Source organism: Electrona antarctica (genome assembly GCF_951216825.1).
Source record: "Electrona antarctica genome assembly, chromosome: 9".
Lineage (NCBI taxonomy): Eukaryota > Metazoa > Chordata > Actinopteri > Myctophiformes > Myctophidae > Electrona > Electrona antarctica.
In genome coordinates this window covers 16794492-16820292 of record NC_136790.1, presented here as the reverse complement: position 1 = coordinate 16820292, position 25801 = coordinate 16794492, and the positions used below count along the sequence as shown (strand labels likewise).

Here is a 25801-nt window from a genome sequence, read left to right as displayed (position 1 = left end):
CCCTGTACACTCAAGACACGCTCCATATTATGGCCAGTACATAATTCATTCCATATGATCTGACCCCCCATGCCAAAGCGCCAGCGCTCTCCCAGCAGTCTGCCGTATGGGGCAAGGTCGCTTCTCGCCCTCAGGGCGTCTTACTGGTGTTTAGGAATACCAGATAAAGATCCTAAACACCAGTAAGACACCCTGAGGGCGAGAAGCGACCTTGCCCTATACAACACCCATTGTAGAGCTAGGCCTACCCTATTTCATCATACTTTCAAAGCAAATATAAAGTTGGCATTACAATTTTAAGATTAGAAGATCTTAGAACCAATTGGTTCTAAAACATTTTCATGTCAAACTGATTTGGCTGTGGACCCCCATCTGAAAAGGTTTTGTGCCATGGGACCACCCCATAAGATATTAGGCCTATTTACACATTTTTGTATTGCTCTTTTCAAAATCTTGGTAACTTGTAAACGTATTCAATTGTTTACTTACTAGACATAGCTTTGTGGGCACTGGCAGTTAGGACATTCTAACCAGAAATACCTACCTACAACACGTTTGTTTACAAACGTTCTGGTAATGGCAACAGTGCCGTATGACTCCACTAGGGGTGCAGTTCAGTTCAGTGGTGCATTCGTTTTCAAATTAGATAATTATACCTATCCAATAATGATCTAGGTAGAAGGCGGGTCTAAATCTTAGGTCTAAATACATACATCACGTGACATCAGCTCAACTTGCTGCAGTTTGGGCAAGAGCTCGTGAAGCTACCAACATCAATTATGGTAATGTAACTTGTCCTACTTCTTTTTGAATGAATTCAAATTCATATTGTATTTTTTGTGGACGTTTGAGTGAAATATCTTGGATTGATTCAAATGATGTCCCTTCAGGAGAGTGTTTTAGTCCTCACCAAAGAGCTGGCTGATGTCTTTGCAGAGGAGTCTGAAACCGATGGAGCATTTTACGGGTTTTCTGACCATGAAAAGGTCGACTTGAACGTGCGTATGCTGTTTGTGTAGAAATGTGTCTTTGACTCTCAAGTTCGACTGAAATTATAGCAGTTTTTGCTCCATTGAGTGCTTGAATTCTATTCTAACAGTAGGCTGCCGCTGTTCGCCCCGAAGCCATTGTGAAACTTGACTGTCATTCACCCACTCACTCTCTCAACGGTCACCAGAGATTTCGACCCAGGACAACTCGCCCAACCGCAAATTCGAGTCCGTTCGACCCGTTTTTACCGGGTCGAATTATCTTTACTTTACTTTACTTTATTTGTTTATTTAGACAGGACAGAGCATATTAATGAACGTCACATGAACGTAAATACACCGGGATTAGCAAAGATGCTAATTTTCATCCGCAGTCCTCACACAAAACATAAAAACAGAAAACAGACAAACGGTGTAACCCCTAGAGGGTAGTAGAGTACAAGGTGACGGTGGTGATTAAGATTGAGTATATTTAAGAGTAAATATTGTAAGCATGCTCCCCCAGTTGCATACTTTTTTAAGAAGGTTTTTTTGTAAACCTTCTTTTCTAAATGAAATAATAATGTATGCCTTATTGTAATGTTGTCTGTTTTGTCCTTCTCTCCTCTAAAATCATTTGAAAGTAGCAGATCTACAGTAGTCCCCATCATTAAACACAACACAAGAGGTGAAATGAATTAACGTAACTGTTATTTTATTTGACAAAACAGGGCAGTGTAAAACAATTTCAAGTCAAAAATAGTAGTATATACAAAAACAATTGAAATAAAATGTATATTACAAAAAGGCTGAGTCTGATTGAATGTGCACTATTTCAGTCATAGAAAAACAAGTTATCAAAAATAGTTATATACAAAAAAAATGGGGGAATAAAAAAGAGAAAGGAGACCAGGCTCTGTCCGCTCTTGCCAGTCCGACCCCGTGTGGCATCGTGTTCACCTCAGCAACAGCTGCCAGCAGCTGGGTGATGTCCAACTCGTTCATTGCATAGGCATCCCATAGTTTTCAAGTCAAAAATAGTAGTATATACAAAAAAATGTGAAATAAAATGTATATTACAAAAAGGCTGAGTCTGATTGAATGTGCACTATTTCAGTCATAGAAAAACAAGTTATCAAAAATAGTTATATACAAAAAAAATGGGGGAATAAAAAAGAGAAAGGAGACCAGGCTAGACCTCGCTGTCCGCTCTTGCAGAAGCTAAAAGCTTATGATAGCCTATCCTCCTTAAACATGATTAAGGACACGGTCATATGCTGTGTACATATTCACCTTGTAAACAAAATGTAAGTAAGATGAAATATGCAATATAAATGAAATCCCAATTATAATATTTGCATCTCATATATGATGCCTAATTCTCCATATTCAAGATTTAAGATGGGGAACATATACAGTTGGAGGGGGGTACAGCATTGTGTAAACAGAGCTATGTTACATTGTGTCGTTCTATATGGGAGAATAAAATGAGTGCAAGAATAATTGTCAGACAACACAGAGCTGCTGCTAATGTGTAGACTGAACGTCACTTTATGACTGAATGACAAAATAATCATTTCCATAACACATACAAATAATATAGTGTATTCAAATCACAGCATACAATCAATAAAGGCATTACCATTATAGCTATAACTTTTCTTATATATCATACTTTTATACTTCATGTGATTATTCACAAAACCCCACTAGCAAAAAACGTCATACTCTGCTATGGGGATGAGGATGGTGGCTGCTAGCCTTAGGAATGTGATCGTTGATGGCCTGTGTCTCTGTGTCTCTGTGGGTGGCTCCCTTTAGCCTCCATTAGCCTCCATTAGCTTTGTAATTGTTTGGTAAATAAAAACACCAACACAATAATTGTTTGGTAAATCAATGTACATATTATTATTATTATGTCTCTGTCTCTCTCTCTCTCTCTCTCTCTATGTCTCTCTCTGTCTCTCTCTCTCGCGGTCCGGGTCGAAAAGTCAGGTCCAAGCGGGTCGAGAGCGGGTCGAATGGTCCGGGTCGAATCGTCCTGGGTCGAAATCTCTGGTGACCCTCTCAACTAGTGTGTGACAAAATCAAATCACCGGGAAAAAATCATTTTCGATCTCTATAACTTATATCGGGACATAACTGTAAATTGAGGATCCTGAGGTCACATGGTGACTGATGAGCCATATGATAGGCCTATGACTCATCATCAAGTTGTAGTTTATTTGTAAAATGATTCGCCAGTGGTTCTCAAACGTTTTCATTTCAAGGACCCCCCAAACCCCCCAGAGTGTATGGAACCAAATCAACAAGGAAACCTGAGAGTCCACAGAACCCACTTTGAGAACCACTGTCTAACAAACCAATGGGAAGGCTGAATTAAATTCTGAGGCGCTTTTTAAACTGCACTATTATACTATATACCGTATTCCTATTGTCTATCTACTTGGCCTGCTCTAGCCATGGTTCACAACATGATGTTTCAGGGATAGGTCCTTTATTCCCTGTGTACACCAACCATTGTTTCCCAAAATAGCCAATCTACAAGCTCTCTTGTTGTTGAGCATGTTGTTGGCTATTTTTGCCAAATGTTCGGGTATGTTTGCTGTGTTTGTCTTTCAGAATGCAGATTCTGAAAATGGATTTGAAACCAAGTCCGAGCCCAACCTTCAAAAGAAAAGGCCTTCATCTAAACGACAAGATACTCAAACGTTCAAGCTGAGGATCGTACTTCGTTCACGAACTTCTACTGAAGAGTATGCCTGTCACAAACCTTACATATTTATCAAAATAGTACTATACTTAAATACTATATTTAAGTTATTTGTCATATCTGCCCTGTGCATTTTGTGTTTACCAAGCCTAAAAAGCAAATGGAAATGTAATGTGTTCCAATGAAAGAATGTGCAATGCACATTAAATACCGCTACACAATATTAATTTAATGTGCAATGTACATTAAATACACAATACACTTAAATAATTAATCACAATTATGTGCAATGACAAACAGTTAAATCATTAATCGTTTGTATGACAATGTATTATAAATGTTAATTTTTGTATGTCAACAAAAATGTCATGATCATTACAGCCCTACGGAAGAGGACAGTGGTGAGGAGAGGGAAGTGGAGGATGAGAGAAAGTCAAAGAAGAGGAAGCATGTCCGATTTGAGGAGGAGACGGCAGTGGTCCAACCATCTCCATTCAAAGACTGTGGATCTAATCTACATGATGAATCAAGAAAGTCAAAGAAGGCAAAAAGGGGAAAACCTGTTAAATTTGAAGAGGAGGAGACTGCAGTGGCCCAACCATCTCCATTCAAAGACTCCAAAGCTAATCTACAAGTTGAATTAAGAAAGTCAAAAAGGGGAAAACCTGTTAAATTTGAAGAGGAGGAGACTGCAGTGGCCCAACCATCTCCATCCAAACACTCTGAATCTAATCTACAAGATGAATCAAGAAAGTCAAAGAAGGCTAAAAGGGGAAAGCATGTTAAATTTGAAGAGGAGAGAGCAGTTGCCCGTCCATCTCCATCCAAAGACTCTGACTCGAACCCAGAAGATGAATCTTTTCTTGCCAAGAGGGCTCAGAACATCAAGGCAAATAAAGCAATGGTAAGCCTGGCCAAACAAAACACTTATTTTTTTAACAGGAGCTTTTTGTGAAAGCATCATTCATTCTGTTTTCGGTACATTTTGTAATATTGCCTTCAGCAAGGATGGAGTTAGGAAAATGTGTGTGGTATGAGAAATTGCAATGCAGAAATACTGTACTGTTGCCCATCTAGACCGCCTCCAACATACAGTATTGTCATGGCAAAGCCTGAGATTCTTTAACAATTTTGAATCATCTGCAACAGTTGGCTCAGCTGATGGCAGACCTGCAGAAGATGCCAGGTGGTGCAGGGTTACTGAAGAAACGGGCAGCCAAACAGCCAAAACAGAAAAGCGTGGTGAGTGTTTTGTGCACTGCAACAAACACACACTTTATACTTGGTTCAGTTGGTTGACCATGGTGTCCCAGGGTTCTAGCGTTGACCCAGGGCCCTATTTTCACGCGTGCCTTACTCCTTATCCCTAAACTTCTTATTTTGAAAAACATTTTAAAATACTTCCAAAAGCCGATCTACTTCAACACGTTGTGAGCCTGTAGACCGGCTATTTCAACTATTTAAAAATGTTTTTCAAAATGGTAAAAAAGGCAAAGAAGTTCAGGGATGAGGGGTAAGACACTGGCAAATAGGGCCCAAATCTCTTGGTCAAAAAAGCCAATACACACAATCTGTTTTTTAAAGGGTTTTTTAGGGCGTTTCTGCCATTATTTGATAGTACAGTAAACTGGTGGAGAGTCTGGGAGTGACATGCATAACATCTGCCGCTGGGCTCGGGAATCAAACCTGGGACTCTGTGTGAAGCATCAGAACACAATGTGGTACTACGCACCATAAGCATCTACCGCCGGTACCCCCAGATCTACAAGCTTGTAGATCAGCCATTTTTGCAGAATATAGGGAAGTTAGGGTTCAATAATGTATACGGTCAAATCACCCACAGTGTCTTGAATAAATTACAGAAAAGAAAACATGACTTTTGTTGTAAAGCTGATGAAGCCAGTCAGATGGAGGTTTCTCTTGCTTGCAGCGTCCCCCGCGCAGTGCAGGAGAGTCCAGGAAGAACCCTGAGCGTGTGGCTCGGCGTCAGACGCGCTCCATGGGGTCGTGTGACTCCCCCGCTCCCCAGGACACAGAGCTGGAGCTCAGCTTGGAGGAGGAGCTCTGTGAGGTTAGCCGTTTTTTTCTATTGATTTCTCATAAGCTGCATGGCCACAGCTGGCTGACGGCTAGCCCATGTGGGAGCATTTCCAGGAAAAGGGGAAACTCAAACTCAAGTCATCATGGGCTTGACTTGAGTCTGTTTTGACAAATCATTTTCAATAGTCTACTTTCCTCACTCATTCAATTACACTTGAGTTGTAAATGGTCAGAAAAAACGTTTTATGATGGTAATATTATGTGGAAGCTTCTAGGGCTGCCTGCAACTATCAGGTAGTTTCTGATTATTCTATCAGTTACTTATCAATTGAAGAGTTATAAACAACTAAATCAATGGTCTGATTAACCACCCTTTTTTATACTTCACCATACAACGTTGTTGTGCACAAATAAGAGATCTACAAGCTGAGCTTATAGCTCTCTGCTGGTAGAGGTGCTATTTCCACTATTTTTGAAAATATTATCCAAGTCTTTTTAAATAACTGATTTTAAACAATAGTTCTTTAAACAGAACTGTTGCATCCTTGTGAATCGATTAAATATTACATGGAATGCTCAGTCCAGAGTTGTGTTCCAGGTACGCCGCGCCCCACGGAGTCGTGGTGCTCCGCGGCCCAATCAGAGCAAACCTCACGTCATCCGTCCAGTGAGCGATATAACGGAGCATGAGCTGCAGCGGGTGGCAGATGTGACCACTGTGAAGGTCTACAACAGTGCCACGGTTCGTTCTTAACTCCAGTTTGGTTCACAGACAAGTTCATTGCACCAGTAGTTCTCAAAAGTGGGGCATTTGATGAGGTCTTACCTTAACCCTATTTAAAGTTCGACTATATATCGACTATTTTCAAAACATTTAAGGTGGCCTTACACTAGCCGATTTTTTTTTCAATCTGATAGCACCACACACTACAGGATAATCGGAGCGGGGCAGAGCAAATATCAAACATTCTTGATGTTGATCGGGCCGATCGCGCTTTGAGCGGTCGGGCACCCCCTGAGCGTCAAAAATCCCCGATTATCGGCTAGTGTAAGGCCACCTTTAGAAATCTAAATGACAACAGTTTGTAGGGTAGCTATTTGGGGGGGGAAAGAAATCTTGAAAATGTGGAAATAAATATCTTGTAACTGAAGAACATAAGATCAAGCCATTATCACTAGCCAGTAATTTTAGGAATATACCGTACAGTAGGTGTAGGACGGAACACCCTATGGACAACAAATCATTTTATGAAATGCATCCCTGTTAGCTGTTTATTTTAGACTAAAGGTTGGAGAAAAACTTGCCTAATTAGAATGAAACGAGTCAACCCCACACTTGGGCTCGGCACTGTATTGATATTATGTCCATATCTTGATATGAAACTAAATATCTGGGATTTTGGATATCATGACATGGCTTTTCCTGATTTCAGTCACTTATGACTTATTTTATACATTGAAACATTTTCCAACAATATATTTTTTTCTTCCAAGGGCTCTACTTGCCACCAGTGCAGACAGAAGACCATTGACACAAAGACGTGCTGCCGCAGTGAGGATTGTCGTGGGATTCAAGGCCAGTTCTGTGGACCGTGCCTGAGGAACAGATACGGAGAGGATGTCAAGACCGCACTTCTTGATCCGGTTGGTTAGCTTCTGTGGTGGACAGTAACAAAAGTACTCACAGCGACGGGTTGTGAGCTTGTAGATCTAAACTAAGCCTTACAAAACTAAACCAGCCAACCCACATTAAAAACCACTTAAAACAGAAATTGAAAACTTGTCAAAATAAAAACTAATGAAAAACTCTAATCATGTACTGCGTTCATGGTCACTGCAGCTGTGCATTCTCTGTAGAGGATGCCAAGACCGCATTTCTTCTTGATACAGTCGCTTATCTTTGTCTCAACTATCTCATTCTGCACCATTATAGCCTCGTTATCGGAGGTACGATGTGCACCACTGTTTCCCAAACATTGGGCCAGGACACATTTTTAAGGGTCATGACACAATCCTTGTTTCCTATATATATTTTTTAAAATCCAACTTCTTCTGAAATAATTATCTTATGAAGTTTTATATTTAAAGAAACCAGTGATTTTCACTGTTAAATTCTTAAATGTGATGTATTTTTGGGGTCTCGAGCTTGGGAAACACTGCTATAAGACTACATTCTGGTAAGAATTAAAGATGTAAATACTAACTAGTGTTCTGTTCAGCAGCTGAACCTGGCCTGTCTCAAAATCAATCTGTCAAAAAAAACAGGGGTACCCAAACGTTTCCGTACCAAGCACCCCCAAATAGCCATAGCTTCTAGCTGTGCGCATCCTCATTGTGGAAAGTAAAGTGGTACCCAAACTTTTCCGTACCAAGCACCCCCAAATAGCCATAGCTTCTAGCTGTGAAATGGATTAAAGTGTAAAAACAAATGTATTGTCTTTGATCATTATTTCTCTTTCAGGAGTGGCAGTGCCCTCCTTGTCGTGGTATTTGCAACTGCAGTTTCTGCCGGGCGCGTGAGGGACGCTGTCCTACTGGCATTCTGCTTCCTCTGGCACAGTACCACGGTTTTTCTGATGTCCACTCCTACCTCACCAGGTGAGTTCACACGGACTGGTCCACTGGCATATGTACGTACTGTAACCTATAGGTTCTGTTTCTTCCATTAAATCTTTGATCAGTTCACATGCAGGTTGGGTTGGAGTAGATTCAAAACGCACTTAGGGGTTTGTCTTGTTCATTTTACTTAAATATTCTCAGATGGTCCAGTTTGTTAAGAAAATTATATATTTTACAACTAAACTCATTCGTTTTCTTCCTTGTCTAGCCTCCGCAACAAACTGAATGGAGAGGAAGCTGAGGATTCATGAATGCAAGCCACTAGATGGTGCAATTGTTCATGATGCTTTTAAGTTCTTTATGCAAGTTCCATTTTTAATATCTGAATCTTTATGCAAGTTCCTAATATCTGAATAAAATGTTAGTCAAATTGTTTTTCTGAACATGAGATGAGACCATGTCATTGTATAACTTTAATCCAGCGGTTGGCATTTGTGGTTGTATACATATAAAAACAAACTCCCTTATTTAAAATAAAAACCCCACAATGCTTAAGGGCACTTGTAGTCCAATGAACTAAGGATAACGGGTTGAAAGATACATTTAAACAATGCAATGATGACATACGCCCTTCCTTCCCCAAATAAAGATTATGAACTTAAAGCAGAGTTATATTAAATTCATACATAGCCAGAAGTATAAATGGTATGTATTAATACATTTCAGAAAACCCCTGAATGTTGCAAAAATGTGCAACTTACATTTGGACATCTGAGCTTTATCAATTTGCTTTCCAGTTAGTACACATGCCAGCATTACCAGCATTACAAAAGCCAACACTTGTACGGACAAAATTAAATGGAATTTGAACCTTTGGTTTGCACTTACATATATTTTTTTGCTGTCTGGACGTAAAGACTAAACAAGTTTTCACTTTGACCGAACTAAAAATGTAAAGTAACCAGGAGGAAGAAAATTTCAACTCAAAAGACCGCTAGACAAAGTATTGATCTGTATTCCACAAGAGGAACAAGAGTACTTGGAAGAACTTGACTGTATAGAATACAAAATCTATAACAGAGAAGACTCAGTTTATAAACATAACCTACATTTATATCAGCAATAACAATAGTTTTAAGATTGATTGTATGCAAGGCTCACAAAACTGCAATCTCTTGACACCATGCAAGTTGCTCCTTCCTATAGTAAGATTTGTTTTAGCCTTTACACCTTAGAAAATATATACATATATAAAAGAAATTAATCAATGTTTTTACTATGATACTTATCACAGCATGGCCTGAATGTATGTACCTATGAAGAAACATTCGCATTTCCATGTCCTTATATAATTTACTTCCCCAGAATGATTCAGACTGGTATGACCTAATATAATTCAACCCTCTTCCTTTCCAACCTGGCCTTCATAAAGTGAAAAATCGCCCTTGAATTCACTTTATACTCATTAATCCTGCAACAGTTCATCTACCGATGAACAGGGTGGGGGAGACCAAATTCTGACTGAGCTGCCCAAGATCAAGCAAATCATTTTCTTTTTGTGTGGAATTTGGCATTTAACCACTTACACCCCAGAATTGTTATTGCAGGGAAATAGATTCACATTGTAAGCTTGTCAAACAGCTATTTTCAGCGAAAGCTTTCCCCACAACAGAAAACTGAAGAGACACTGGTACTTAAACCCTCCACACTGAGTTCCCCATGAGTCTATACTTGGGCTCCCTCCGTTTTTTCGGCAAATTTAGCCTATTAGGACACGTCCATAATAGGGACGGTAGGGTTTATTTGGTTAAGGGCCATTGCAGACCGATTGGAACTGTGGTGGTAAATAAGCCCATCGGATATAACATCAGACCAGTCTAAGAGGGTAGAAAACACCTGAGATGTAGGGAAAACAAGGGAAGCGCTCAAACTCGATGCTCAAGAGGAGCCAGGGTAGGGCTTTGTGTGCAGGTAGTATCAGGTCTTTACTGTCCGTTTTCCTGCAGTCCCCATTAATGAGATGGACATCGTATTGTTAACAATTATCAAGGTAGTGCCACTTCCCTTCATAATAGCCATGCTTTAATTGATATTTTGTGTTGATTTGAATGTTTGATTCCATGATCGGTGATCCATAAATGCCACAGTTGGCAAAAATACAGGACAGACACACACACGCACACGCATCTACAAGCTCATTCTACTGGGACTTTTGTGTATAGTGTTAAAAGTAGACACAATAATCTTTACTTGTTTGCAAAACAGCATGTGCTTTAGGTGTTAATGAATGTCGTACACGGTGGTGGTGGTGGTGCTGAAGAACAACATGCTCTGCAGTATGGCTTTAAGCAACTAGTCGATTAGTAAATCCATTCAACTAGTCGACTAGTAAATCCACTAGTCAACCATGTTGGTAGTGGTACTAGTTGATAAGATCTTTTTTTTGTTTTTGTAAGTCTCAAGATCAGCTAGAATATAGTTATAGTCACCAATGTACACAGTTTTTTTCCCCTTTTTTACATAATAGGTAGGCCTAGTAAACTAGGCAACTAGTCAACTAGTAAAAATCACTAGAAGTGAAAGCCCTACTCTGCAGAAACACTTGACAAACAAAGGCTTTGATATGATATGATATTATATAGTACTTTATTGTCAGTTTGCACTGACATTTGTTTTACAATTTAGGCATTTAGCAGACGCTCTTAATCCAGAGCGATTTACATTAAGCAATAACAAGAAAGCATGGCATACATCACATGCATAAAAAGTAGTTATCATGAAACATGGGTAAGCTAAGAGTGTAACAGTGGAGTATCTATATAATGAAACTATATATATATAAACTATGCATACTATACTATATTATACTATACATATGTACTATAAAGTGCTATGACTACATAAAATGCAATTCTAGTGCTGTCTACGTAACATGCTATAAGTCTGTATAAAATGCTATCTAAGTCTACATAAAGTGCTATCTAAGGGGCTATCCTACGGGCTTTGCGACCCAGCGGCCTTGTATGCAACACATATACACATTTGACATAATAACACAGGACAAAGAAATAAAATAAAATACAGTTACATACATAGAAACATAAGGGCAGAGAGCAGTGTCCATGTTTCAGATCTAAAACACGGTGCCTTGCTAACGTTGACAGTTTGTGCGTGTCCAGGGCGGTCCGAGCCAACGGGGCCAGTCCAGCAGCATGCAGCAGAAGACCCAGGTCAACAAGTCCAGCTATGGCAACTCCCCCTACTGGGCTAACTGAGATGGCAAGGTGGTCCGTTGATGTGTGTGTGTGTGTGTGTGTGTGTGCGTGCGTGTGAAAGGATGCCCATACACACACACACACATACACACACATACCACACCTGCCCCATCTGACTGACCAGACCTTTGAGGGACAAACCATTTTACAGCACCAAGCTATAACACACACTACCCCCACCCCCTTTGCTCTATATATCCCCCCCCCTTTTCAAATTTATGGCTGTTGTATGTAAAATATATTTATGTATGTATTTATACAGTATATATGTATTGGTAGGACATGAAATGTGGTTTTCTGCATTTGTTTTTTTATTTTGAAGGATGTTTTATTTCAGAATGCTAAATCATGGAGAATTAATGAAGTTTGATGGTGAATATACTTGAACACGAACAAGCATCATGATGTGACGTCGATAACTTTTTTGTTTTTGTATGCATACATGAACCCTGAGAATGATGTTCATAAAGGCTGCGCATCATTTTCAAGGCAAAGCCTTTTTTTGTTTTTTAATTTTTAGGAATAAACATTTTGTAACTTTGGTCTCCCCCATCTGTGAATTCTTATATTGAGGGTGACTTGAGTTTATAGCTTGACTGTTTCTTTTTGCCCCACATCCCTCCATGTGTCTCCCACATTAATATTTGGCTGCAATGATCAGCCAGGCCTTGGATTTGATGTCATTTTAACATTGGTTTAATCCTCGTTGTCCTGCAAATTAAAAAGTTCTGAACAGTTCTGGGTGGTCTGCTGTTTTTTTTTGTTATCGCATTCAGGACGGGAATCCCTTTTGGTGTTTTAAGAATTGTTAGACTTAAGCTATTGAAAAATTGCAGATCTACAAGCTTATAGCGTGGCACTGAGTGCCGCGCTATGAGCTTGTAGATCGGCTATTTTTGAAGAATCGTGAAAATGTGGCACAAATCTTTGAATATATATTCTTTCACAGCGAACATTTTTAACTCAAATGTTTGCTTTTGGGCCTGGAACTACATATTTTCAGATGGGGGTCAAATGCAGATAATTCTGGGGGTCCTTGACATGTTGAGAACCACTGAACCACTGTAGCAGCACAAAAGTCTGTTAACTGGATGAGAACGTCTATGCCACACAAATGCAGGTTTTTATAATCTTAGATGAACCACTACCTTAAAGATCTGCTCTTTTAGTCATTTTGGAAAACATGCCTGTTTTAGTTGTTTTTGGAAAACATGCCCACATGTCAGCGGTTAACCTACATGTTGAACAGTTTTTAAAAGTGGAATGAAACCATAGCACAACCTATAAGACCAATTTTTTGGGGGGGGGCAGTGCAATATGATGGTCCCTCACATACTAACAAATATGTGATTGTTACCTAGTTATTAGACACCCAATGTGACGTGTTGTCTTGGATTTAGAAACAGAAATTATCTAGGGCACACACACCCAGCGGACGTCCAAACAACGTTGAAACGACGTCCAAGTCAGACCTCTGCTGCACAAAGACGCATTTGGTGAGAGCTGCGTAGCAACCAGACGTCCATACATGCCAATTGCCAAATGTCTCACTATGTAAATTAGTATGTCTGAAGTGAAACCATTGTAATGTCTGTAGAGGTGTATCTTACAGCAGGGCTAGGCAACCTTAGGCACGGATGACATCCTGCACACCCCTGACTGGGGACTGGGAGAGAGTCTGGGAAGTCTAATGGTCATTATTCATTCACCTTGATGTGAAAGAACACATTTCTAAAGAAGATGTAAAGGTTGCTATGCTACTAGTCCTACATACTTACACCAAGTATAACACCATTCAAACTTTAAAATGTCCATCTTAATGTGGACAAGGAACAATAGTGCTTTCAAATTTGAGAAATGTATAATGGGGCTCAATGGCAGATTTTGGCAAGCACTTTTAAGTGTTCTCATGGATGTTAATCAGATAATACAGAGGAGAAACCATGACAGCCTGTTAGCGCAATGTGTTAAGTGGCTGTTCACATGATCCAGATGTCGTGGGTTCAAATCCCACTCTGGTCTTTACTATGATACTTTATTTTGAAGAAAGAAGAAGATAAAAGCCCCCGGAAGTCTCACTCCGTCAGGCTATAAGGTATGATGGTGCAGTTGGTAAAGAAAAGGACCTTGAAGTCAAAAAAATCACTTTCACCTAGAAACTCCATTCACCCTTTTTATAATTCTACTGTGGGCACACATGCTGGAACTTTTTACTTTGAACCCACAATCTCCAGATCATGCAGCCAGTGTGCTAAGTCACTGATCTACTTGCTACCTGCCACAATGCAGTCTGCTGTTCCCTATGAATACAACATTGATACAAAAATAAAATACAAAAAATAAAATAACAGGAGATTTGTCTATTGTTTCTTTTGCTGTTGTTTATCTCTAGACGTTTGAATGTTTATGAACCACAATGGAAACACGTCTCTGGCTCTTCTGTCATTATCTATTCTGCCTTTTAAGAACAGCATGCACAGTAGCTCACTGGGTACAGAGCCGGCCTGGGAAGCAGGAGGCTGCAGGTTCAAGTCCTGGCTCTGACATAGTGTCCCAAAATCATGAAAATATGACATAATATATTATGCCGTCCCAAACCATGGACTATAGTATGTCGTTTTTTCATGATTTTCATCTTTTTTTCAAATAGTCCAAAAAAATGCCGTCCGAAAAAAATTATAACTTTGGCATGCTACTAGTCCTACATACTTACACCTAGAATCCCCATTCAAACCTATTTAGGTTCATCTTACGGTGGACATGTTTGCCTGAAAAGGAATCTTTGAAATGTTTCATAGTGCTTTCAATTTGAGAAATTTATAATGGCAGATAGTGGCACGTCAACAAATCTTTCACCTAGAAACTCCATTCACACTTTTTATAATTCAGCTTTCTGTGGAGACACATGCTGGAACTTTTTACTTTGAAATGTTTTGTAGTTTCTGAGTTATTTAAGTTAAACGCCCAATGCATTCCCAATGGCAATAGTACAAACTTTGGCATGCTACTAGTCCTACATACTTACACCTAGAAACCCCATTCAAACCCATTTAGGTTCATCTTACGGTGGACATGTTTGCCTGAAAAGGAATCTTTGAAATGTTTCATCGTTTTAGAAATATAGTGCTTTCAAATTTGAGACATTTACAATGGGGCTCAATGGCAGATATTGGCACGTCAAAAAAGCACTTTCACCTAGAAACTCCATTCACACTTTTTATAATTCAGCTTTCTGTGGAGACACATGCTGGAACTTTTTACTTTGAAATGTTTTGTAGTTTCTGAGTTATTTAAGTTAAACGCCCAATGCATTCCCAATGGCAATAGTACAAACTTTGGCATGCTACTAGTCCTACATACTTACACCTAGAAACCCCATTCAAACCCATTTAGGTTCATCTTACGGTGGACATGTTTGCCTGAAAAGGAATCTTTGAAATGTTTCATCGTTTTAGAAATATAGTGCTTTCAAATTTGAGACATTTACAATGGGGCTCAATGGCAGATATTGGCACGTCAAAAAAGCACTTTCACCTAGAAACTCCATTCACACTTTTTATAATTCAGCTTTCTGTGGAGACACATGCTGGAACTTTTTACTTTGAAATGTTTTGTAGTTTCTGAGTTATTTAAGTTAAACGCCCAATGCATTCCCAATGGCAATAGTACAAACTTTGGCATGCTACTAGTCCTACATACTTACACCTAGAAACCCCATTCAAACCCATTTAGGTTCATCTTACGGTGGACATGTTTGCCTGAAAAGGAATCTTTGAAATGTTTCATCGTTTTAGAAATATAGTGCTTTTAAATTTGAGAAATTCAGAATGGGGGTCAATGGCAGATTTGGCAAGTAAAGATTTTAGTGGGGGTTGAACCCACAATCTCCAGATCATGCAGCCAGTGTGCTAAGTCACTGATCTACTTGCTACCTGCCACAACACAGTATGCTGTTCCCTTTGAGTACAACATTGATACAAAAATAAAATACAAAAAATAAAATAACAGGAGATTTGTCTATTGTTTCTTTTGCTGTTGTTTATCTCTAGACGTTCGAATGTTTATGAACCACAATGGAAACACGTCTCTGGCTCTTCTGTCATTATCTATTCTGCCTTCTAAGAACAACATGCACAGTAGCTCACTGGGTACAGAGCCTGTCTGGGAATCAGGAGGCTGTAGGTTCAAGTCCTGGCTCTGACATAGTGTCCCAAAATCATGAAAATATGACATAATATATTATGCCGTCCCAAACCATGGACTAGTATGTAGTTTTTTCATGATTTTCATCTTTTTTTCAAATCCTCCAAAATCATGAAAAACGACATGCTATAGTATGCCGTCCGAAACCATGAACTATAGTATGTCGTTTTTTCATGATTTTCATCTTTTTTTCAAATAGTCCAAAATCACGAAAAACGACATGCTATAGTATGCCGTCCGAAAAAGATTATAACTTTGGCATGCTACTAGTCCTACATACTTACACCTAGAATCCCCATTCAAACCTATTTAGGTTCATCTTACGGTGGACATGTTTGCCTGAAAAGGAATCTTTGAAATGTTTCATAGTTTTAGAAATATAGTGCTTTCAATTTGAGAAATTTATAATGGCAGATAGTGGCACGTCAAAAAATCTTTCACCTAGAAACTCCATTCACACGTTTTATAATTCAGCTTACTGTGGAGACACATGCTGGAACTTTTTACTTTGAAATGTTTTGTAGTTTCTGAGTTATTTAAGTTAAACGCCCAATGCATTCCCAATGTCAATAGCACAAACTTTGGCATGCTACTAGTCCTACATCCTTACACCTAGAAACCCCATTCAAACCTATTTAGGTTCATCTTACGGTGGACATGTTTGCCTGAAAAGGAATCTTTGAAATGTTTCATTGCTTTAGAAATATAGTGCTTTCTAATTTGAGACATTTTCAATGGGGCTCAATGGCAGATATTGGCACGTCAAAAAAGCACTTTCACCTAGAAACTCCATTCACACTTTTCATAATTCAGCTTTCTGTGGAGACACATGCTGGAACTTTTTACTTTGAAATGTTTTGTAGTTTCTGAGTTATTTAAGTTAAACGCCCAATGCATTCCCAATGGCAATAGTACAAACTTTGGCATGCTACTAGTCCTACATACTTACACCTAGAAACCCCATTCAAACCTATTTAGGTTCATCTTACGGTGGACATGTTTGCCTGAAAAGGAATCTTTGAAATGTTTCATCGTTTTAGAAATATAGTGCTTTTAAATTTGAGAAATTCAGAATGGGGGTCAATGGCAGATTTTGGCAAGTAAAGATTTTAGTGGGGGTTGAACCCACAATCTCCAGATCATGCAGCCAGTGTGCTAAGTCACTGATCTACTTGCTACCTGCCACAACACAGTCTGCTGTTCCCTTTGAGTACAACATTGATACAAAAATAAAATAACAAGAGATTTGTCTATTGTTTATTTTACTGTTGTTTATCTCTAGACGTTCGAATGTTTATGAACCACAATGGAAACACGTCTCTGGCTCTTCTGTCATTATCTGTTCTGCCTTTTAAGAACAGAATGCACAGTAGCTCACTGGGTACAGAGCCTGCCTGGGAATCAGGTAGCCTGGCTAATAAGCCAGACTCAAATCACACTTGTGTGGTATTTGAGTCTGGAGATGCTGTGTATGGATCTTGTTTCTCGGGGGGCGGGTTCAAACATTTTCTCTTTGACGCAATTGGTCAGAGCTACTGTCAGTCAAAGGTCTCAAGCATTGAACGTCACTGTACCAAAGCCCGCCCATATTGCATACCGTGTCCCGATTGGCCACACCAGTTCTCTGGTGTAGGAAATGGGTGTACAATTGAGCTTCTCCAGACCGTAATCCGCCGGCAGGCAATTTTTTTTTTGCCAATGGCTGATTCGGTCTGGCTTATTAGCCAGGCTAGGAATCAGGAGGCTGCACGTTCAAGTCCTGGCTCTGACATAGTCCCAAAATCATGAAAATATGACATAATATATTATGCCATCCGAAACCATGAACTATAGTATGTCGTTTTTTCATGATTTTCATCTTTTTTTCAAATAGTCCAAAATCACGAAAAACGACATGCTATAGTATGCCGTCCGAAAAAAATTATAACTTTGCCATGCTACTAGTCCTACATACTTACACCTATAATCCCCATTCAAACCTATTTAGGTTCATCTTACGGTGGACATGTTTGCCTGAAAAGGAATCTTTGAAATGTTTCATAGTTTTAGAAATATAGTGCTTTCAATTTGAGAAATTTATAATGGCAGATAGTGGCACGTCAAAAAATCTTTCACCTAGAAACTCCATTCACACGTTTTATAATTCAGCTTACTGTGGAGACACATGCTGGAACTTTTTACTTTGAAATGTTTTGTAGTTTCTGAGTTATTTAAGTTAAACGCCCAATGCATTCCCAATGGCAATAGCACAAACTTTGGCATGCTACTAGTCCTACATACTTACACCTAGAAACCCCATTCAAACCTATTTAGGTTCATCTTACGGTGGACATGTTTGCCTGAAAAGGAATCTTTGAAATGTTTCATCGTTTTAGAAATATAGTGCTTTCAAATTTGAGACATTTTCAATGGGGCTCAATGGCAGATATTGGCACGTCAAAAAAGCACTTTCACCTAGAAACTCCATTCACACTTTTTATAATTCAGCTTTCTGTGGAGACACATGCTGGAACTTTTTACTTTGAAATGTTTTGTAGTTTCTGAGTTATTTAAGTTAAACGCCCAATGCATTCCCAATGGCAATAGTACAAACTTTGGCATGCTACTAGTCCTACATACTTACACCTAGAAACCCCATTCAAACCTATTTAGGTTAATCTTATGGTGGACATGTTTGCCTGAAAAGGAATCTTTGAAATGTTTCATCGTTTTAGAAATATAGTGCTTTTAAATTTGAGAAATTCAGAATGGGGGTCAATGGCAGATTTTGGCAAGTAAAGATTTTAGTGGGGGTTGAACCCACAATCTCCAGATCATGCAGCCAGTGTGCTAAGTCACTGATCTACTTGCTACCTGCCACAACACAGTCTGCTGTTCCCTTTGAGTACAACATTGATACAAAAATAAAATACAAAAAATAAAATAAACAAGAGATTTGTCTATTGTTTATTTTACTGTTGTTTATCTCTAGACGTTCGAATGTTTATGAACCACAATGGAAACACGTCTCTGGCTCTTCTGTCATTATCTGTTCTGCCTTTTAAGAACAGAATGCACAGTAGCTCACTGGGTACAGAGCCTGCCTGGGAATCAGGTAGCCTGGCTAATAAGCCAGACTCAAATCACACTTGTGTGGTATTTGAGTCTGGAGATGCTGTGTATGGATCTTGTTTCTCGGGGGGCGGGTTCAAACATTTTCTCTTTGACGCAATTGGTCAGAGCTACTGTCAGTCAAAGGTCTCAAGCATTGAACGTCACTGTACCAAAGCCCGCCCATATTGCATACCGTGTCCCGATTGGCCACACCAGTTCTCTGGTGTAGGAAATGGGTGTACAATTGAGCTTCTCCAGACCGTAATCCGCCGGCAGGCAATTTGTTTTTGCCAATGGCTGATTCGCTCTGGCTTATTAGCCAGGCTAGAAATCAGGAGGCTGCACGTTCAAGTCCTGGCTCTGACATAGTCCCAAAATCATGAAAATATGACATAATATATTATGCCATCCGAAACCATGAACTATAGTATGTCGTTTTTTCATGATTTTCATCTTTTTTTCAAATAGTCCAAAATCACGAAAAACGACATGCTATAGTATCCCGTCCGAAAAAAATTATAGCTTTGCCATGCTACTAGTCCTACATACTTACACCTATAATCCCCATTCAAACCTATTTAGGTTCATCTTACGGTGGACATGTTTGCCTGAAAAGGAATCTTTGAAATGTTTCATAGTTTTAGAAATATAGTGCTTTCAATTTGAGAAATTTATAATGGCAGATAGTGGCACGTCAAAAAATCTTTCACCTAGAAACTCCATTCACACGTTTTATAATTCAGCTTACTGTGGAGACACATGCTGGAACTTTTTACTTTGAAATGTTTTGTAGTTTCTGAGTTATTTAAGTTAAACGCCTAATGCATTCCCAATGGCAATAGCACAAACTTTGGCATGCTACTAGTCCTACATACTTACACCTAGAAACCCCATTCAAACCTATTTAGGTTCATCTTACGGTGGACATGTTTGCCTGAAAAGGAATCTTTGAAATGTTTCATCGTTTTAGAAATATAGTGCTTTCAAATTTGAGACATTTTCAATGGGGCTCAATGGCAGATATTGGCACGTCAAAAAAGCACTTTCACCTAGAAACTCCATTCACACTTTTTATAATTCAGCTTTCTGTGGAGACACATGCTGGAACTTTTTACTTTGAAATGTTTTGTAGTTTCTGAGTTATTTAAGTTAAACGCCCAATGCATTCCCAATGGCAATAGTACAAACTTTGGCATGCTACTAGTCCTACATACTTACACCTAGAAACCCCATTCAAACCTATTTAGGTTAATCTTACGGTGGACATGTTTGCCTGAAAAGGAATCTTTGAAATGTTTCATCGTTTTAGAAATATAGTGCTTTTAAATTTGAGAAATTCAGAATGGGGGTCAATGGCAGATTTGGCAAGTAAAGATTTTAGTGGGGGTTGAACCCACAATCTCCGGCGCGCGGCCGTCGCGTATTGTTTAGCTAAACGGCCCTAAACGAGGTCCCGTTCATTCTCTACGGTAGTGAATTTTCACTACGGGCGCAGTACCGCTTCCGGCCGCAACGTGGGTGCGGACGGCGGCCGCGGCGCTGTCCTAAACTTCGGTACCGATGTAATATATGTCTGGCCACAGAGTGGGTGTGGATGGGCTGGCTGTGGCGCTGTCCTAATCTCACTGCCGATGTAATATACGTCTGGCCACAGAGTGGGTGTGGATGGGCTGGCTGTGGCGCTGTGCCTGTTTAATGTTTACGTCACATACATGAAGTCCCGAGCTAGCCTGGCTAATAAACCAGACTAATATCACACAACACTGTCGCCAACGGCTGATTCGGTCTGGTTTATTAACCAGGCTAGTCCCGAGCAGCAGCAGAAACTGACAGGTCGGTACAATGCATTGTCTTGACCACAGAAACGCCGATAAAGACGTGTAACATAATGTGTATACATTGACAGATTTTTTATTTTGCACGTCTTTGACAAAGGAAGGGATGCTAATCGAATTAGCGTGTTAGCATCATCGTAAACAGACGAACAGATCACTCTCTGACTCTCTGTCAAAGGAAACGTTTTAATGTCTTGGTGATTTGGTGAATGTAGTGGATTCGTTTTTAGATCGATCAGGGACCTGTTAATTGAGTACTGTGCTGAGCCGTTACTGTACATGGGGCTGAACTCGTGCAACCAGCAGACAAAATAATAACTCACTGTATCAGTGTTTACTCCTTAGACCCTACACAAGACCCGATGTTATATTTCATGATTTAACATTTATTTGACTGAGTTTAATGGTCTGATTTGTTGAAAATAGCTGATCAACAAGCTCGTAGATCGCCTAGTTTCAAATAGGCTTTATAGTGGCTTTAGCTGATGTTGATGCTATTTACAAAATCTGGGGGTCCCCGGACCCCTCGCTGTGCTATTGGAGGCTATATTGTTATTATATGTCAGTCAGTAAACACTGAAGTTGGTGCTTTCATTTAAGTACATTGATTCACAATACCAGAATGCACTTTTAATTATAATACATGAAGCAGACAGCCCTGTGATTACATCGTTAGCATTACACTGCAACCACACTGTGGTTAATATGTTTTATTCACAATGCAAAGTTATTGTACTCCTATCATGGTGTCATCAATAATTCACATGCAAGTAAAGGCATGGTGTTGCAAAGCAAAAAAAGCACTGGTAGAGTACTATCCGAGCTTCTGCTGGATATAGGGTTCGAAGCCCTACAGCGCTGTGACCTGCTGACTGCCTCACCTTAGTCCTCTTTGTATGTTTACATTAAATATGAAATGCACTATTTCACTAGAGTGTAAAGACGCTGTGTTCAGATGACCACACTTGAAACCCAAATATATTGTCTACCATACAACAGTAATACAACATCATTTGTGTGATATAGCAATACAATTTTAATTGTCATATCAATATGTATAACACCCAGACAGCTAATGCAGTGTTTTCCAAACTGTGGGTCTCTCACTCAACAGTAAACAAGCCAACATACAGTTTAAGTGTACACTTGAGTTTTGGTGTTTAGTAAGAGTCATGACTGTACTTTTCAAGGTGTATAGCTTGCTGCAAGTCGTCTTCCCCCGTAAGCAAAGATTGGAGTTTAAAACGCTCTGAAAGAATATATATTCTAATATTTGCGCCACATTTTCAAGATTTTCCAAACATAGCAGATCTACAAGCTCGTAGTGCAGCACTGCGCTATGAGCTTGTAGATCTGCTATTTTTCAATAGCTAAAGTACAACATAATCCTTAAAACACCAGTCCCTGTGCCCCTTTGCCACACAGGCTCAGGAACTGCTTCACACAACACCAGCTGACACCTCCAAGGCTTCCTGGGTGATGGCGAGATGGAGGGATCAGTGCAAGGCAGCAGAACATCCAGGCTTCACCACTACATCAAGGATCCCACAGATGTTCCTGGCCAGCCAGCACCTGCCCTGCATGGAGTGGACAACCCTCAATCGTCTGAGGACAGGTGTGACGTTTCAGTACAGCAATGCAGAAGTGGGGTCTGACAGATGTGTAGCCTGTATAGTACACACACTGCCCACGCTTGATGAGTTGAATACATATAACCAGTGTGACCCCGCTAAATAAATTGATTGGACAGGATACTGGAGTATGGTACAAGCATAACAATAGTTTTATTTATAACAAGGTACAAAAGACTTTAATTGTTTGTATATCAAAAATTGTAAGAAGCAGTGTTTGAGAGGGTAAAATGGGGAGAAGTGGTTCACAAAAACATCAAAACTAAAATCAAGGGAAAAGGGACAACAGTCCTTTACAGGGCCGTTTGTTCAACTTGAACCTATGAAGGACAAACAGAGTCAGTGATGTGCACAGAGAATAATAGCCTACATCCATATGCAATGGCCAGTTGAAATATACAGATTAAAATAGCAATTAGGCAACATCTATATACCATGTAATGCCCAACAGTCACCATTTAATGTAGCATAATATATGAACACAATATAAAGCACAAACATCAGTAATATAATAATACTAGGCAAGCCAACACAAGTATCACCTTACCAGGTATAGCTCTTATGTCTAAACACCTGAACTGTCTCTCAATGGTGTCATACAAGCAAGCATCTCCACCTGTAGCTGTTACAATTACATAGTACATGCAGGTTAGAGACCATGTGACAGAACGTTGCATATGATTCCATCAACGTAAGAAACATCCAACATGCCATTTAATTGTTCCGCTCTGCATAATCGTATATATATTGTAGTACTCACATTCCTCCACGTTAATTGCCTACACAGTACTGGGGAAGCCACACCCCAAACATTGGAACATCCAAGGCTACACTACAGCGCACTGCAACAAGTGTGGTGTAGACCAAATGACAAGTCTGCAGCCGAGTATACCTCTCTCACAACGCATGAACGCTACGGCGTTTGTGAGGACCCACAACTGATGTCCTGTCAGCTGCCTGTTCAGAACACTCTTAAATATACGTCTCACTTAGGACTCTACTACCCTCTAGGGGTTACATTCTACCCCCCCATAATTGAATCGTCGCCCCGACGATTCACCATAAACATAGGGATAGTACAAGTTGCTAGGGAAGCCGCAGCCACCATACTCTACCATGCAGTCTGGGTTTCCTGCTCCGACCATGCCGACTGGGGGAGATGATTGGGGTTTGAGTGCTGTCCTGCTGTCTCTCGGGTGGTACGCCGAGGCCTATAGTGCGAGTCGCCCACCTCTATAATGGTGTAACTTGGCTCTTCTAGACCCGGCGAAGATGACCTGCTTGAGGTGGGAGAGTCAGTCATAGAATAATCATTATCAGAGTCATAAATACTATCATTGTCCTCCAGAATGACCTCCTCATTGTCCTCCAGAATGACCTGATCATTGTCCTCCAGAATGACCTGATCATTGTCCTCCAGAATGACACATATTGATTCTCCATTTTCTGAATCTGAATCATCTGCTTCTTCCGAGTCAGACATCCTGGCCAGGGTCTCTGGTACTGCTCCTGCACCGACAGCCCTCATCTCCGACCGATGTACCTGCTTAACTGGGCCGTCCTGGTCAATAGGTACCACAGAGTAAACGGTCCCCAGGGCCCCCGGACATCTCACGACCCTGTACATACCCGGGCTCCAGACATCCTGAATTTTGTTTCTCCCTCTAACCTGATGGTTTTTCAAGTACACCAGCTCACCCTCTTGGAACCCCATGTCCTGTGTGCCGACATCATGTTTGAGGTTTCTACGCGCCAGTCGCTCCTGTAGACGTTCTCTCACTTGGCTGTAGGCCTCACTCAAGTTGTGTTGATGCTCCTGTATCCAGTCCTCCACGGATCCACCACTGGGTTCTTCACCGCTGCTGCCAAGCAAGAAATCAACAGGTAACTGTGGTTGACGACCAAACATCAAAAAGTATGGACTCACCCCCGTAGTCTGGTGTGCTGTGGTGTTATAGGCATACGTCAACTGAGAGAGGTATTGGGGCCAACGTTTCTTCTTATCTGGGGGCAGTGTGCGCAGCAGATCATGCAATGTCCTATTGAAACGTTCACATTGACCATTGCCCTGTGGATGATATGCAGTGGTGCGACTTTTCTTGATGTTATAGAGCTTGCATAACTGTTGAATGATGTTACTTTCAAAATTTCTTCCCTGGTCTGAATGGAGACGACCTGGCACGCCGAGAAGATGGAACCAACTTCGGACCAACACATCAGCCACCGTGCTAGCACGCTGATCTCTTGTCGGGATGGCCAATGTGTACTTTGTGAAGACGTCAGTCAGGACCAGGACATTCTCCCTCCCATCACTTGCAGGCTCCAGCATGGTGAAGTCGATGGCCAAGATCTCATTGGGGCTGGAGGCCTGGAGTGTGCCCATGTAGGTTCTCACTTTTGGCCTCACGGCCTTGGCTAGAATGCACCGCTCACATTCTCTGCACCATCTATCCACATCTCTCAGCATACCTGGCCAGAAGCAGCGGCTCCTCACCAGGTCAGTAGTACGGTCGACCCCCTGGTGGCCATGGGCATCATGGAGGCTGGTGAAAACTTCTTTCTGCAGCATCTGTGGCAGCAGCAGTTGGTGGACTTCCTTATTTCCATCTGAAGAATAGGTGAGGCGGTACAGACATCCCTCCTTCTCCAACAAACGATCCCACTTCCGGATCAACTCTTTACTGTCCTTACTTAGCCCCTCTTTCTCCCTCCCATCAGGCGGGCGCCCTCTCCGCCAGAGTGTCAAGACAGGGCCCACAACCGGGTCTGCGGCTTGTAGCGAGGCAAGGTCTGGTCGGATACAGCAGGGAAGGGTGGTTATCTCACTGCACGTGGCCTTCATCCACTCCTTCGGTCCACCAATACTTGCCGCTAGCTGCCTGGGGACCGCCATACCAGGGGACGCCTCCTCCAGGGGTAGTCGAGACAAGGCATCAGCATTTGAGTTGGAGCGTCCTGGACGGTATTTGAGCGTGAAGTTGAAAGAAGCCAGCTCCGATGCCCAACGTTGCTCGATTGCTCCCAGTTTAGCAGTCTGCAAATGACAGAGGGGATTATTATCTGTGTACACTATAAAAGCATTTCCTAATAGGTACTCCCTGAACTTCTCACAGACTGCCCACTTGAGAGCCAAAAACTCTAGTTTCATTGAACTGTAATTTTCCATGTTCCGTTCCGTTCTCTTCAAGCTGCGACTTGCATAGGCAACAGGTCTGGGCTTCCCATCATGCTCCTGTGATAAGACAGCTCCCAGTCCTTGGTGGCTGGCATCGACTTCAAGGATAAAAGGTTTTGTAAAGTCTGCAAATGCCAATACTGGTGTTGTACAGAGCTTCTCACGTAGTGCCTGGAATGCTTGTTCACACTTCTCATCCCACCGAGGCAGTAATGGGATATTTGGGGTCTTACCCTTTCGAGGACTCAGTTGGCCAACCAGGTAGTGGAGCGGGGCAGCCAGTTTGGAGTAGCCCTCCACAAACTTTCT

General features: G+C 40.8%; 1 protein-coding gene across 1 annotated transcript; it reads left to right on the top strand.

Moving 5' to 3' along the window:
• Window positions 1-681: 681 nt before the first annotated feature.
• LOC306929365 (uncharacterized protein) lies at window positions 682-10422 on the top strand. Its single transcript, XM_079509866.1, has 10 exons — window positions 682-782; window positions 891-998; window positions 3591-3724; window positions 4063-4585; window positions 4831-4923; window positions 5612-5752; window positions 6320-6463; window positions 7216-7365; window positions 8183-8319; window positions 8549-10422. The coding sequence occupies exons 1-10, from the start codon at window positions 780-782 to the stop codon at window positions 8589-8591; spliced, it is 1476 nt and encodes a 491-aa protein (XP_079365992.1). The 5' UTR covers window positions 682-779; the 3' UTR covers window positions 8592-10422.
• Window positions 10423-25801: the final 15379 nt, after the last annotated feature.

What these genes read in the sequence shown, in the direction of transcription:
- LOC306929365 (XM_079509866.1), top strand. An exon ending in TCACGAACTTCTACTGAAGA is followed by an intron (nt 3,725 to 4,062) that starts GTATGCCTGTCA and finishes TGATCATTACAG; the next exon opens with CCCTACGGAAGAGGACAGTG. An exon ending in AGACCGCACTTCTTGATCCG is followed by an intron (nt 7,366 to 8,182) that starts GTTGGTTAGCTT and finishes TTTCTCTTTCAG; the next exon opens with GAGTGGCAGTGCCCTCCTTG.